At 40.6% G+C, this 16381-nt stretch overlaps 1 protein-coding gene across 1 annotated transcript in view; it reads left to right on the top strand.

The window, feature by feature from the left end:
• The first annotated feature begins 324 nt into the window (after positions 1-324).
• Positions 325-16381, top strand: part of LOC136866524 (inositol oxygenase) — a 53831-nt gene continuing 37774 nt past the window's right edge. Inside the window, exons 1-3 of the mRNA XM_067143571.2 lie at positions 325-454; positions 10524-10689; positions 15787-15995. Coding sequence (XP_066999672.1) covers positions 452-454; positions 10524-10689; positions 15787-15995 — 378 coding nt within the window. The 5' untranslated portion in view covers positions 325-451. The remainder of the gene's footprint in view (positions 455-10523; positions 10690-15786; positions 15996-16381) is intronic.

Raw genomic sequence — 16381 nt, 5'->3', positions numbered from 1 at the left:
TAATATTGTAAAATCTAACTGCATGTATTATATTATGATCACAGTAAAGGAATACTTTTCCCACAGTTGTTGATCATTCGTGACAGAAAGAAGAGTATTATATTAATTGATTCATTCATTCAATTAAGGCCTGGTGTGAAAATGGGAAACCGTGGAAGACCATTTTGAGGCTTGCCGACAGTGACGCTCGAATCCACTATCTCCTGAATGCAAGCTCGATCAAACCGGGTGGCCAACTCACTCAGCGTGTATGTGTGTGTATTTCTTGCTCATTTGTTTTTTTCGTTTGTTACTTTATGCAATGTGTGCTTCGTCAGCGTTGGTCAGACGCGATGTCCACTTTGCTCTTCACGGGAGGATCAAAGATCAGGCGATAACGTCCGTTTATAGACCACATTGGTGGTGGAAGGACACAATATCACATTATGATGAAGCTGCTCGTGGAGATAAAATGGTAAGTGCTTTAATGTCACTAACATCTATGTTTGAACAAAGGAAGCTAGTTAATATTTGACTACGTTGAGCAATAAGTGAGTGTGAATCAAGTGAGCGATTAATCACTTTGTTTAGGATACAGTGTCATTGTACTCTGAAGCGTAAAGTGAACTGTGGATTAAGACAGAGCCTTGCAAGAGACGACATGCAAGAAAAAATGTTCGCGACGAACCCAAGTTATTTCCACCAGATATTTGGCCAGAATTATTGTAAGTGGTGGACATGGTGGTGGATCTCCAAGGGAGATGTTCAATAAATTTCAAGTTTCTTTGCAATCATTTAAGAAAAGGCTGGAAAACAACAGATAGGGAATCTGCCACCAGGGCGACTGCCCTAAATGCAGACCAGTAGTAATTGATTGATTGATTCATTCATTCATTCATTCATTCATTCATTCATTCATTTATTCATTCATTCATTGTAACTGGACAACCATCCTCTATTAACATTAATCTGAGGAAAAATTAGAAGGGGTCTGACACTTCGAAAAATGAAGGTATCGGCCAAAGAAAGGCAAGGGCATGAAAATGAAAGACTCCCTAGGCCTCGAATGCTCTAATACCGTCGGGGTCGTAAAAGAACAACGAGTTGACAACGGGAGGTCGGATAGGATAGATGGAAGTGAGGAGCTTGGCAGAAAGGAAACGAGCTGTCAGTGGAGAGATGGCGTGGAATGGCATTAGTAGACGAATAAGTATGGTGTCTTTAAAAGTAGGAAAGATCACAATATGAAGACTAAGTTAGAATTCAAGAGGACAAATTGGGGCAAATATTCGTTTGTATGAAGGGGAGTTAGTGATTGGAATAACTTACCAAGGGAGATGTTCAATAAATTTCCAATTTTTATGCAATCATTTAAGAAAAGCTAGGAAAACAACAGATAGGGTATCTGCCACCTCGGCGACTGCCCTAAATGCAGATCAGTAGTGATTGATTGATTGATTGATTGATTGATTGATTGATTGATGATTGATTGATTGATTGATTGATTGATTGATTGATTGATTGATTGATTGATTGATTGATTGATTGATTGATTGATTGATTGATTGATTGATTGACAAGTAAGTGGGAGAGAAGTATTGTACATCCGTGGGTTTTAATTATTTCGATGTCTATCTAACTTAGTGAACGATTTTATGACCAATATGACCTCGTAATGGAAGTGACTGGGTCGTTTCATTCGAGCGCGACCGTATAACACATGAAGGAGAAAGGTGCTGACTTCAGATCGATGTTCAAATCGCCATCAAGTACGATAGATAGTAAATGGTACTCGCTCTTTTCTCTTTTTTTTTTTCTTTTTACAATTTTACGTCGCACCGACAGAAATAGGTCCTATGGCGGTCATGGGATAGGAAAGGGGTTGGAGCGGGAAGGAAGGGGCCGTGGCCTTATATAAGGTACTGCCACAGCATTTGACTGATGTGGAAATGGGTAACCATGGAACACCATCTTCAGGGCTGATGACAGTGGGGTTCGAACCCACCATCTTCCGAATCCAGCTCACAGCTGCGTGACCCCTAACGGTACGGCCAACTCACTCGGTGATACTTGTTCTCACGAAGGGTGCGTTCTTACAGTACTGACATACTAAATACTGGTTGCCATGGTTACAATGGTGTCGGGAAATTGATTACGGTAATTCCAGATAGACCCCAGCCCAAAATTATATCCATGATAAAATGGAAGGAAGGAATGAAGGAATGAAGGAAGGAAGAAAGGAAGGAGGGGAGGAAGGGAGGGAGGAAGAAAAAAGTTAGGGAGGATGGAAGGAAGGAAAGAATGAAGGGAGGAAGGAGGGAGGAAGGAGAAAAGGAAGGAAGGAAGGGAGAGAGGAAGGAAGAGGGGAGGGGAGGATGAAGGAAGGAAGGAAGGAAGGAAGGAAGGAAGGAAGGAAGGAAGGAAGGATGGCAGGAAGAAAAAAGTTAGGAAGGAAAGGAGAGAGGAAGGAAGGGAGGGAGGGAGGGAGGAAGAAAAGAGTTAGGAAGGAAGGAAGGAAGGAAGGAAGGAAGGAAGGGCGAATTGGTATTCGGAGTATGAAGTATAAAAGAAAAGAAAAGAAGTTGAAAGAATGGAAGAATGAATAAGAAGAAAGGAGGGAAGGCAGAAAGGAAGAACTTTCGGCGAATGGAATACGTATCGCCGTGCGGTTAGGGGCACGCTGCTGTGAGGTTGCATCCGGGAGATAGTGGGTTCGATTCCCACTGTCGGCAGCTCTGAAGATGGTTTTCCGTGGTTTCCCATTTTCACACCAGGAAAATGCTGGGGCTGTACCTTAATTAAGGCCACGGCCGCTTCCTTCCAACTCCTAGCCCTTCCCTACCCCATCATCGCCATAAGACTTACCTATCTGTGTCGGTGCGACGTGAAGCCACTAACAAATACTCTCTCTCTCTCTCTCTCTATATATATATATATATATACGTATCTTTTGTCATCAAAACTCACATGAGATGATGTTGTCACGTCGGTCAATTTTTCCGCCAGGCAACAGAACAGATAGCTTACTTGACCCTAGTATTCCATTTGAAGAGATAGGAAAGACATGAATCCGCACATTGCGGGGGGTTTCTCCTATGAGGGGCCTCCCAAATCTGTGTGAACCCTGAAGTCTGTAAACGGAGCAGAAGGAAAAATCTGTAGAGATTTAGAAGAGAAGAAAAGAAAAGAACGTAATCTCATTTACAGGAACATAGATATCTATACAGTACCTCCATTATATCATGAATAGATGAAATATTGAACTTAAAAGTATTTAAAGACAGTTGTAGTAAATTTCCTTGAGCACTTCCTTTATTAAGAGAGTAGTAACGGGTACTGCGTTTCTAAAGGGTTACTTCAGCATGTTGACAAAGACTGAATGCCTCTTGAGTTGAGTGCATTAAATTATGTTCGCTGTATTTTTTTTTTTTTTTGTTAGTGGCTTTACGTCGCACCGACACAGATAGGTCTTATGGCAACGATGGGACAGGAAAGGGCTAGGAGTGGGAAGGAAGCGGCCGTGGCCTTAATTATGATACAGCCCCAGCATTTGCCTGGTGTGAAAATGGGAAACCACGGAAGTTCATTTTCAGGGCTGCCGACAGTGAGGTTCGAACAAACTATCTCCCGAATACTGAACGCACGCTGTTGTTATCCATTGATGCGGTAAATTCTTTGAGTTCTGAGGCAAAAATTCTCTTCCTATATATAACAAGAGTGATGTTCTCAGCTACTGGGTACTAGTTTATGGATAACCCATGTAGCTGAGTAGTACAAAGTGGTGGTAGTGATTATTGTTTTAACAGGGAGTGCTATTGGGCAACCATCCACTTTTAACACTAATCAGAGGAGAAATTTTGAAACGATCCGACACTTCGAAAAATTGTGGCAATGGCCAAAGAAAGAGAAAGGCCACGAAGTTCTTTAAAATGAAAGACTCCCAAAGCTTCGACTGCTCTAATACCGTCGGGGTCGGAAAAGAACAAGAGTTGACCAAGGAAGGTCGGATACGATAGAAAAAATGAGGAGCCTGGCACAAGTAAGTGGAAAGAATGCTAAGACTCAGCTAAGGGCTCCGTGCTCGCCAACCTATGCTCTCAAGTTAAGAGTCTCTGGACCCCCTTTAGTCGCCTCTTACGACAGGAAAGAGATACCCTGGATGTATTCTACTGTCCCCACAAAATGGTTCAAACCCGGCATCTGTATTATGTTTATGTCAACATCATTTGAAGACCGGTGATAATAATTTGTAGGGCTACAGTATTCTGTTGGCTTTTGGCAAAAAAAAATAAGGTAATATCATAATAATAATAATAATAATAATAATAATAATAATAATAATAATAATAATAATAATAATCATCAGAAGAAGAAGAAGAAGAAGAAGAAGAAGAAGAAGAAGACCGACCAAGTAGTTGTGCGGTTTCGGTCACTTAGCTATCAACTTGCATTCGAGAGATAGTGGGTTCGAACTCCACTGTTCGCAACCCTGAAGATGATTTTCCGTGGTTTCCCATTGTTCACACCAGGCAAATGCTGGGGCTGTTCCTTAATTACGAGGCCACGGCCGCTTCCTTCCCACTCCTAGCCCTTTCCTATCCCATCGTCACCATAAGACCTATCTGTGTCGGTGCGATGTCAACCATACTGTAATAAAAAGAATAAGAAGAATACTTAGGCATTATGTGAATATTGGGCTACACTTATTCGAATCACATGTATCACTGTTGTAGGAGTGGTATAACACTTGCGGTATATAACTGCGAACCTGTTTGTATTGGCTTTCATAATCTTTACCCGACCCCCGTGGGTGGGGGTGGTAGAATAACACCCACGCTATTCCCTTACCCGTCGTAAGAGGTGACTAAAAGAGGCCCGAGGGTCTCTTAACTTGGAATCCCAGATTGGCAACTACGGGGCCCTTAACTGAGTCCTGGCTTCTTTTCTGCCACTTAGCTTACTTGTGCCAGGTCCCATACTTCATTTTTTCTAAACGACCTCCCTTGTGTAGCTAACTCCAAAAAAAGAAAACACGAATAATATTATTATACAGTTCCTATAACATTTGCTGCTTCTTAAAAAATATATATATATTTGTTTGGAAACTTTCCTATAACATTTTAAAGAGTTGGGTGGATTAGAAACATTTTTGGGATCGAATTCCATTTGAGTGTTACCGTCCATCTACACCCATCTATTCAAATTGCGATTCATCAAAATGATATCAGAAGAAAATACATAATGGAACCTACATATACAACAATTGTTAGTATAAACATATGATTCTTCAGGAATAATTCCATTGTAATAACTTACTAATCTCGAACAAGACGAAATTATAAGTGGGTTGCCATTTATCACAACTGTATTTTTTTACCGTGTTCACTGAGCTCACCATTGCTCATCACTGGAAAGCGAAACACTATAATCCCGCCAGTTGACTAATTCTGACAATTTGGTGTAGTGCAGTATCCCATTTGCTTTAAAAATGCAAATATATTTAATATTATTACATCGGGCCCGCCCACATCATAACGATGCTTAAGACCCAATATGGCCATCACCGCAAAGGATTGTGGTTGCGTAACCAGACCTTCCTATATTGACCTTGTGATTGACAGCTGGCTTCCAGCTCGTTTCCAGGAACTGAGGCCGTCATGTTTTGTTTTGTTTGTTTAGGGGTTGCAGTGAGGATATAAAGGAGACGGCATATAAGTCTCTGGTAAGACCCCAACTAGAGTATGGGTCCAGTGTATGGGAACCTCACCAGGATTACTTGAATCAAGAACTGGAAAAATCTAAAGGAAAGCAGCTCGATTTGTTCTGGATGATTTTCGACAAAAGAGTAGCGTTACAAAGATATTGCAAAGTTTGGGCTGGGAAGACTTGGGAGAAAGGAGACGAGCTGCTCGACTAAGTGGTATGTTCCTAGCTGTCAATGAAGAGATGGCGTGGAGAGACATCAGTAGACGAATAAATTTGCGTGGTGTCTTTAAAAGTAGGAAAGATCACAATATGAAGATAAAGTTGGAATTCAAGAGGAAGAATTGGGGCAAATATTCGTTTATAGGAAGGGGAGTTAGGAATTGGAATAACTTACCAATCGAGGTGTTCAATTAATTTCCAATTTCTTTGCAATCATTTAAGAAAAGGGTAGGAAAGAAAAGATAAGGAATCTGCCACCTGGGCGACTGCCCAAAATACAGATCAGGATTGATTGATTGATTGATTGATTGATTGATTGATTGATTTCCCCAAGTATATCGCCGTGGTCGGAATATAACGAGAGTTGACCAAAGAAGGTAAAGGTGAAGAACTTGGAACAAGCAGTACGTGAAAGCAGCGTCAGACTCATCTAGGGCCCTGTGGACACCATCTCACGCTTCCGAGTTATATTTTACAATTTTTGAAAATGAATTGTTCATCCTCCCATCAGAGGGGGCACATAAGTTGATAGTACAGACATCTGAAGATTAAAGTTCAAACTACTTCCAATACACAGTTCAAGTTTCACATTACAGATGGCCTTCTAAAAGGCGTTCAGTTTAAATGTACGGAGCAGGTGTACTGCACCTCCGGTACAATTATACCACTGGAAATTGAATCAATTGCCTTTGAGAAATCAATAAACAGGGCGAAAACGTGCATACCTTAATAATAATAATAATAATAATAATAATAATAATAATAATAATAATAATAATAATAATAATAATAATAATAATAATAATAATAATAATAATTGTTCCGGGGTTACCCGTGGAGCAGAAAGAGGTTAAAGAAGGTGCCGGGTTGAATGGGTCTATCTACAATATCAAAGTTGAGTTAAAACTTTAAAAGGTTATATTTCTTTTCCAAAAACAAACTTAACAATATTTTTCACTGAGTGAACATAACAATATATCAGGTACAGAGCAATCTTGAAACAAGACTATGAAAATCCAAGATTCAGAACTTCAACAATTTTGGGCTTCAAGCCCCTTTTTTACAAGGTCAGAGATACCGGATTCAGTTTACCAAAACTTTAATTCAAAATAAGGAATCATTTATCCAAGGGCAGAAATCCCCTTAATTCAAGAGCACTTGCTCCCTCAATTAAAATGTCAAGCCTTCCAGAGGCACCCTTCACAATTATAGAACTTTGAAAAAGAGCTAACAGGCTCTCAGTTTCTTACGGCCCACTCAGGGTAATCATCAAAATTTTACACTCTCTGGCCTTCCATGGCCCAACTATAATTTGAAACAGGGGTCTCTAGTACCCAACCTATGGGGCCTTTGTGAAAGAAAAAAAAAAACAGGTTAAGTAAACGGCCCGAAACACAGACTGAATGGAGGTGAACACTGCGCTCCAGATAATGAAATATTAAAACCTATAGGGCTCTCAGCCGATGACTGAGCTCGATAGCTGCAGTCGCTTAAGCGCGGCCAGTATCCAGTATCCGGGAGATAGTAGGTTCGAACCCCACTGTCGGCAGCCCTGAAAATGGATTTCCGTGGTTACCCATTTTCACACCAGGCAAATGCTGGGGCTGTACTTTACTTAAGGCCACGGCCGCTTCCTTCCCACTCCTAGCCCTTCCCTGTCCCATCGTCGCCATAAGACCTATCTGTGTCGGTGCGACGTAAAGCAACTAGCAACAACAAACATCTCAGCCGATGAAGCAGGGGCTATTCCCATCCTACTGAGGTGGCTCGCATGGAAATCACTTTAACACATTACAGGAATAAAACCGTTACAAAACGAAGTCACCTCAAACCAAGATGAAGGGGAGTTCGAGAGGGTATACACTGTCTATCCCCGATTTACAATTAAAGATTTTATGAAGTGTTCACATTAGTCAAAATAAAGGTTACATTTTAGAAAAGTAGATTACATAGTTAAAGATTCGGACCTTCCCCTCGGAATAATTTGCGGCTACAGCAAGAAAGATGGAATTATGTGGCCATTACCTTGTACATGTTCTAGCTACCGAATAAAGAGGCCACCCGCCTCCTGCTTAAACACACACACTCAGATAGACGACGATCAATTGGCCAGGAAACATGAAAAGCCGCAGTTTATATACCCTCAGGGAAGGTTCGAGATCATTCAAGACTAATCAGGACACACCCTCTTAAATTGTATTGGCTAACACAAAGTGAACAAGAAATGCGGGATTGGTTGAAAATTAATTACAAAAATTCCTGATTGGCTAGATTCAAAACTGGCGGAAAGAAAAAGAAGTTTTGCCAACCCAAAAATAAATGAACATCGATCAGTTATGGAAAACCTAGGAATACAAAACTTCTTTAAGTTATAAGTTCTTACACCTTGCACCAGGGTGCATGAACATATTTTTTTGGTAGTGTCATCTGTGGAAGATTGTCCAAACTTCTTGATGAATGGCAAACAAAACCAGGAGAAATTCACTCAGTTTAGGAAACTTCACAACAAAACAATTACTTAATTTTTCAGTGGTGACATCTTCTGATTAAAGTTCTAAGTTCCTGCTGTAATAGTTTCCACGTTTGTTCGATAGAGGAGTTAATTAAGGCGCTTATTTTGAATGCGCGGCGTAGAGGTGTACCTCCCGGTATAATAATAATAATAATAATAATAATAATAATAATAATAATAATAATAATAATAATAATAATAATAATAATAATATATGATTTACGTTCCATTATCTACATTTTTACGGGTTTTGGAGACGCCGAGATGCCGGAATTTAGTCCCGAAGAAGTTCTTTTACGTGCCGGTAAATCTACCGACACGAGGTTAATGTATTTGAGCACCTCCAAATACCACCGGACTGAGCCGGGATCGAACCTGCCACTTTGGGGTCAGAAGGCCAGCGCGTCAACCGTCTGAGTCCCTCAGCCTGGCGATCCAAAGTAATGTCAAGGTATCTAAATTTCAGAAAAGTTGTTGTTGTTGTTGTTTTGGGTTATCAGTGGATTGACTCGTTCGATGCAGCTCTCGAGCCCACCCTATCCCCTGCTAACCTTTCCATTTCTACGTAACTACTATATCTTACAGCTATTCTGATCCATTTGTCGTATTCACATCTTGGCCTACCCGTACTGGTTCTACCACCTACACTTCCCTCCAAGAAAAACCAACTGAACAAGATATGTCCCATCTCTTCTTCTGGTCAAGCTTCGTGAAGTAGTTCTCCTCTCACCCATTCGATTTACTACCTCTTCATTCCTAAGTCGATCTACCGAACTCACCTTCAGCATTCTTCTGTAACACCACATTTTAAAAACTTCTATTCTCTTTCTTTCTTTCACCTCTATACAATTTCACGCCCCAGAGGGAAGTCTTAAAAAACATATTTCTAATTCCTGTATCAATGTTCGAAGTGAGCACATTTCTTTTCTTAAGAAAGACCTTTCTTGCTTGTGCTAGTCTGCATTTTATGTCCTCACTTCTGCGATTGTTAGTTATTCTACTCCCCAAGTAACAATATTAATCTATTTCCTTTAAGGCTTCATTTCCTAATTTCATACGGTATTTCCTGCATCACGTGACTATATATAATAGGCCTAATGTTATTGGCTTTACGTCCCACTAACTACTTTTTCGGTTTTCGGAGACGCCGAGGTGCCGGAATTTTGTCCATCAGAAGATTTTTACGTGCCAGTAAATCTACCGACATGAGGCTGACGTATTTGAGCACCTTCAAATACCACCGGACTGAGCCAGCATCGAACCTTCCAAGTTGGGGTCAGAAGGCCAACACTTCAACCGTCTAAGCCACTCAGCCCGGCACATTCGACCGCAGTCCATTACTTTTATTTTGGATTTGTTTATTTTCATCTTGTACTCTTTCTCGAAGACTGTGTCGATAGCATTCGGCAATTTCTCCAGATCTTCTCCAGACTCAGATAAAAATTACAATATCATCGGCAAGTCTCAGAGTTCTGATTCCCTCTCCTTCCATTGTGATTTATTTTCTAAACTCCTCTTTGATTTCCTGTACCGCCTGTTCTATATACACATTGAAAAGGAGTTGGGACAAACTCCAGCCTTGCCTCACTCCTTTCTGGATTACTGCTTCTTTTTCATAGCCTTCGATTCTTATTATTGAAGACTGATTTTTGTACAGATTGTAGTTTTCTTTCTCGGCATCTGATACCGATCATCTTCAGATTCTCAAATAGCTTGGTCCAATCTACATTATCGAATGAATTTTCTAGATCTACGAATGGCGTGTAGAATACATGGGCTTGCTTTTCTTCAATCGATCCTCCAAGATCAGACGTGAAGTCAGACTTGCTTCACCTGTTCCTAAATTCCTTCTTTTAAACTGATCTTCTCTGAACTCAGCTTCAACCAATCTCTCCATCCTTCTGTAAATACAGTAATATGTGTTAAAATTTTGCAAACATGAGGATTTAAACTAATGGTGCGCTAGTTTTCACACTTGTCAGAACCTGCTTTCTTGGCAAGAGGTATAACAACATTCTGTATACAATCGGAGATAGTGTGATCTTCATTTTAAAGGAATATGTTCACTATATAAATAATACTAGTAATGTGTTACATTTTCTTGCAGAGACTGCTCGATCCCTCTGAGCTTTACCGGCCGGAGGCCATTTACGCCGGCAAACCGCTGAATCAGTTCCGGGATTATGACATAGATGATGAGGATCCTGTCAGAAGACGGGTCCGTGAGACCTACTATAAGATGCATACTTTTCAAACCGTGGACTTCGTAAGAGGTAAGAACTTGGTCCTTCTTTCTTCGTTATGCCCGTTTACAGAGCGCGTTGGAACTTGTTAGCTTGATGATGGTTTTCCTTTCTTCTTCTCCTCCCAAAATCTCTTCATGAACTCGCTATGCTGTTTCTTGCGTTCTTCCGTCCATTGTTTCCCTGTGGTTCTTTTAGCCTTTTCCGTGAACGTGTGCTTTTCAACCAGATTCCCAAAAGCCTTGCGATCCCTGATGACATCTTCTGTGATGTTCATTTCTTTGAAGTCCTGCTTTATTTCCTCAAACCAGCTTATTTTGACCTTCTTTGAATTAATTATACCAAGCAATCTTTTTGCATATCTAGTGTCGTCCATTCTACATATGTGGCCATAGAATTTCAATCGTCTTCTGCGTACGGTATCGGTGAACTTGTCGATTGCTTTGTACAAGAACTTGGTTATTATTATTATTATTATTATTATTATTATTATTATTATTATTATTGTTATTATTATTATTAAAGATATAATTCGGGTTCTGAAGAGGTTTATGACAACACGAAAGTGCTATTATTTATTTTTCTTTAAACTTTTTCTCTGCAGCAGTGAAACAATATTTGAACTATATTAGTTTTGATTTTTCTCAGTACTAGTTTTTTTTTTTTTTTTGCTAGTGACTTTACATCGCACCGACGCAGATGGGTCTTATGGCAACGATGGTATAGGAAAAGTCTAGGAGTTGTTAAAAAGCGGGATTCGAACCCACTATCTCCCGGATGCACGCTCACAGCCACGTGCCCCTAAACGCACGGCCAACTCGCCCGGTTTTTCTCAGTACAAAAATTACTATAGACTATACGTTGCACTATGTTCTGAGTTTATTTTTTCCACATATTTAGATATTAGTTGAAATTTAATGACCAATTAGGTGTGGGTGATATTCTGACGTCAATTTATCAATTATAAGCTCACCGGACAAAAAAATTAGTCTCCCCTGGAGAAATCATTACAAGCATCAGCCTCTGGACTCGATAACCGCCTGGATTCCTTTAGGAAGTGAGTCCACAAGGTTGTGCAGGTACATCGCATCCAAGTTATGCCACATTGCAGGCCAATCTAGACGTAATAGGATGGGGGAGTGACCAGGAGTGACCACAAAACCAGTCACATATGCGCCCAGCCCGACGAACTTTGTTGTTGTCATCTTGAAAAATCGGGATATCAATAGTATACTCATCAAGCAGATGTTGGATGAAAGGAAATTCTGAGGTACGTTTCCGAGGACGATCTGATCCTCTTCTCTAACTCGTCCAGAGTGCGTGGCTTTGTTCGGTACACTTCTTCATTGGCCCAGACCCACAAAAAGAAGTCACAAGGGGTGAGGTCGGGACTTCTAGCAGGCCATTCATGTGGTCCTCGCCGTCCTAGTCAACGTCCTGGAAAGTTCATCCAACCAGTCACGAACGACTAAGGCAAAATGAGGTGGTGCTCCATCTTGCTGGCAGATGTGACTTCTTTTCTTGGGGTTAGCACAAAGAAGAAGTGTACCAAACAAAGCCACGCACTCTGGACGACTTAGAGGAGAGGATCAGAGTTCTCATCGGAAATTTCCTGCAGAAGTCGATTGATGACATTCCTATATGTTTACATCATTTGGTCAACAATGCTGGAGCATATGTAGAATTTTAGTGTGGTGCATACATTCTCATGGTCCTGAGAACCGACCACAACTTGTTCTGTGTGAAAATACTCGTTAACAAAAAACTTATGGACATTTAAAACTAGGAAGCTGCATCGCACCCATACATTTACAACAGAACCATTCCGTAATAATAGCCTAATATTACGTCCCACTAAATACTTGTATGATTTTCGGAGACGCCGAGGTGCCGAAATTTAGTCCCGCAGGAGTTCTTTTACGTGCCAGTAAATCTACCGACACGAGGCTGACGCATATGAGCACTGTCAAATACCACCGAACTGAGCCAGGATCGAACCTGCCAAGTTGGGGTCAGTAGGCCAGCGCCTCAACCGCCTGTGCCACCCAGCCCGACAAGAGAGAGAGAGAAAGAGAACAATTTACACACTCAGCTGTAAAGTGCACACGTCAGTCAATTGGTAGCTTTCAACTGGTACTCTCGGCGAGATCTCTTGAACTTAGTTAATGAATCACTGTCCCCAACACTGATTGTTGTGAAGAATACCAAAAGTTGAATCCGGTCACAGTAAAAGAACTGTTATATGTAGACGAATGGTGAAAAGGAATTGCAAGGATAGAGCGAGCGCGAGCGTTACAGTAAGAAGGAGAGAAAATGACATTTAAATTTAGAGAATTGTACTGTACTGAGGCGAGTTAATGTGTAGGAGTTTATGCATTAATACAAGTATCTGACATTTGCTTCTTTTGTCAGGTTTTAGTAAGCGAAGTTCTTGCTAATAAGGAGTAATATTACGTGAATTAGTAGTAAGTTAGTTGATTAGTTTGTATGTTAGTTAGAAGTTTGTAAGTTTGTAAAAATTATAATGTATATTAATTCGGTGTCGTTCAGTTGGGTTAAAGGAACTCTAGTTAATTTGGTAATACGTTATAATAAAATTGATAATGCACGTAATATGTTCTTGCTCCTTCCGGCATGGAAGTGTGGAACCCATTCCAGCTTTCTGAAGTTTATGTTTATGAGGATATCTGGTTCATCAAACAATTCATGAAATTCAAAGTAATATCTTCCCGTATCCCATGTTCTTCAAGTGGTTCATGGTCTAAATGTACTTTAAAATTTTCCTTTAAAATACGCCCAGTTGTCTTTTATAAAATGTTGACAACACCCAAGTCTCAGAAGCATATGGGGTACCGGTTTCTCCAGAACTTTATATATTATTATCTTAGTTTCCCTGGTTGTTAATTAGTACTTGAGATGTTTCCTGAGACCATAAAAGCCCCTAGTAGCTTATCCCATTTATTACTAGTATTATTTGGTACTAACCATCAGATAATTAACTATGAATCATCGTCATTGTCATCAACATTTCTCCTTTTTCAGCTGAGACCGGGCGGGAGCAAATATAGTTAATTTCCGCTTCCTCCCGTCTCTCCAACATTCCTCATCCAACACTGTGTTTCAGTCCAAGTTCCGTTGTCTTATGCTGTGCTTCACAGAGTTCATCTATCGTACTCTGCGTCTCACGAGAAGTCGCGGCTGCTTGTAGGTACGGCAGGAGTAACAGATACTACACTCTTAGCTACAAACATTAGTCATGATAAACACTGCAAGCTCTCTGAAAGAGTTGCGTGTTCATTATTAAACTGTTCATTATGCAGTACTTACAGTAAATCGCAAGAATCACCGCGGACAGAAACGGTGTTTATTGTCAGGCCTTGAGACTTGAGATTAGTGCATGCGCAACAGCAATGCTTACCCTCCGCACCCCTTACCGCGCATGCACGCGACTTCTTGACAGACGACCATAGTAATTTCGGTCTTCCTCGTCCTCTCTTCCCTGTCATCTGTCTTTCGAGTGTTTGTCTTGGTAGTCCTTTCATCCGCTTGGCATGTTCAAACAATCTCAAACTGTTCTGTTCCGGTTTATGATTTAGTTTTTGCACATTTAGCTCGTTTCGTATGCCTTCATTCCTCACTCTATCCCGCCTTGTCTCCTGTACCATACTCCACAGAAATTTTATTTCAGCTGCCTGTGCTCTACAGTACTCTCTTCTTCTGTTGCATACGTCATTTTGGTACCAATATCCCCTGTACATTACTTCTTCAGCCTCCATTGGTACATCATTGTTCTATATTAATCTCCGTACCTTGTGGTAAAACGCACTCCCAAGTTGTATCTTTCTACTAATTTCCATATCCATTCTTCCATTTTCTTTAAGTTCACTTCCCAAGTATTCAGTGGCGGCGATAAGGAACCCGCTGACCCCGCGGGGGGGGGGGCTTGTTAGGGGACATGACTGTTCCTTAATTCAGTAGCTGAAGACTGTTTTTACATATTGATAAAGGTACAGCACATAACACAATATGTATTACAGAGGGTTATTCCACACTTAGGCCGTCGTAGTGCAGAGCTTCTTTCGTTAATAGGAGTACGATAGTTATTTCTAAAATAATGTGTTTCCCAAACCTGTTCCAACAATAATCATCCCTTGTTGCCACTCATAACAATCAGCAAGGCTTTTGAAGTAATTAGCCAGCAAGGTAACTAGACTATTAGCCCGTTCTGAGAAGCCAGTAGTCAGCGAAGATGCGGTAACAAAGACATACTGAAGTCTCGAACCTGTTTATAACTCTCAGCAGTCCGTGTAGCTAAATAGGCCTACGATGGACGGTGGAGTTGTAAATAGTAGTAAATTATTTGGTCCTCGGAAGGTATTATTTCTTAATATTGTGATGGTCAGCGTGTTTTGGCTACTATAATTGTGTGCGTGCGTGTTCGAACTATATAAGTGTATTACTTAAATTCCTTCGAACTTGAAAGCTAAATTGTGTAACATTATTATTATTATTATTATTATTATTATTATTATTATTATTATTATTATTATTATTATCGTCGTTGTTGTTCATTGTAATAATATACAATTTTGTACTACAAAATAAACTTGTAACTTTCCTTATCAGGAAACGTGGGGCCCCATTTACAATTATTGCGGGGGTGGGCAGCGAGCTTCTTAGCGCCGCTACTGAAAGTATTTGAAGTGTTCTACCATTTGGAGATCGATTTTTGGTCTCCAATTTTGATAGCTCAATTTCCTTTTTTTTTTTTTTTTTTTTAATGTTTATTCTTCTACTCATCATTGCCTTGCACTTCTCCACACTGAACCTCAATCCCCATTGTTCAATCCTTCTAATTCAGTACATTCAACTGTTGTTGTGCCTCCACCTCATCTTCTCCCCAGATCACATAATCCACAAACTTCATTACATTCATTATTTCCCCTTCTATAATCTTCCCTTGCTGCCTTTAAGATGTTATCCACCATAGTTATGAAGAGTAAAAGCGACAACACACTCCGTTGGCTTGTCAATTCCAAACCATTCTGTTCTACCCACTGTAAACACTGTCTAACTATCTGTAGAATGATGTTTAAAGTCCAATAAGCTTGTAACTGGCTGGTGCAGGTCGCATGGATCATTGGCTCACGTTCAATCATTTGAAGGCCCCCATGATGGATGTGCTGATGAAACTGAACGAGCTGCTAGATGAGAGTGATCCTGACACGGATGTTCCCAATATCGTTCACGCCTTCCAGACAGCAGAACGTATCCGCCGAGCTCATCCTGCTGAAGATTGGTTCCACCTGGTTGGTCTCATCCATGATGCAGGAAAGGTGATTCTTTTAATGATTTTCATAGTTCTATGACACTTTTGACATCCATCCTCATGTCAACACACTCAGTTTGTTGCAAATCACAAATTTCTTCTTGATATTTACAAGCAATTCACTTTATTTATAACTGCAGTAGAAGATTAATTATACTAAGGCCCACGAGAGTTGGGGTCTGACGTTTAGCGCCACCGGCGAGAAAAAGTTGACTAACGCCGCTCGAAAATGATCTGTTGCTATGGCAACGCTAACAGCGACGCCACATTTAAGTCAGGGCGCACACTTCTTGGACACGCGACATGGGACAGGAGACACGACTGAAATAACTTGTCCTGTCCCGTGTCCCATAGGCCACGTACATGCACATCTGTGGGCCATTAGTTAAGATG

The sequence above is a fragment of the Anabrus simplex genome, chromosome 3 (assembly GCF_040414725.1).
Source record: "Anabrus simplex isolate iqAnaSimp1 chromosome 3, ASM4041472v1, whole genome shotgun sequence".
Lineage (NCBI taxonomy): Eukaryota > Metazoa > Arthropoda > Insecta > Orthoptera > Tettigoniidae > Anabrus > Anabrus simplex.
This window is presented reverse-complemented; position numbering and strand designations above follow the sequence as displayed.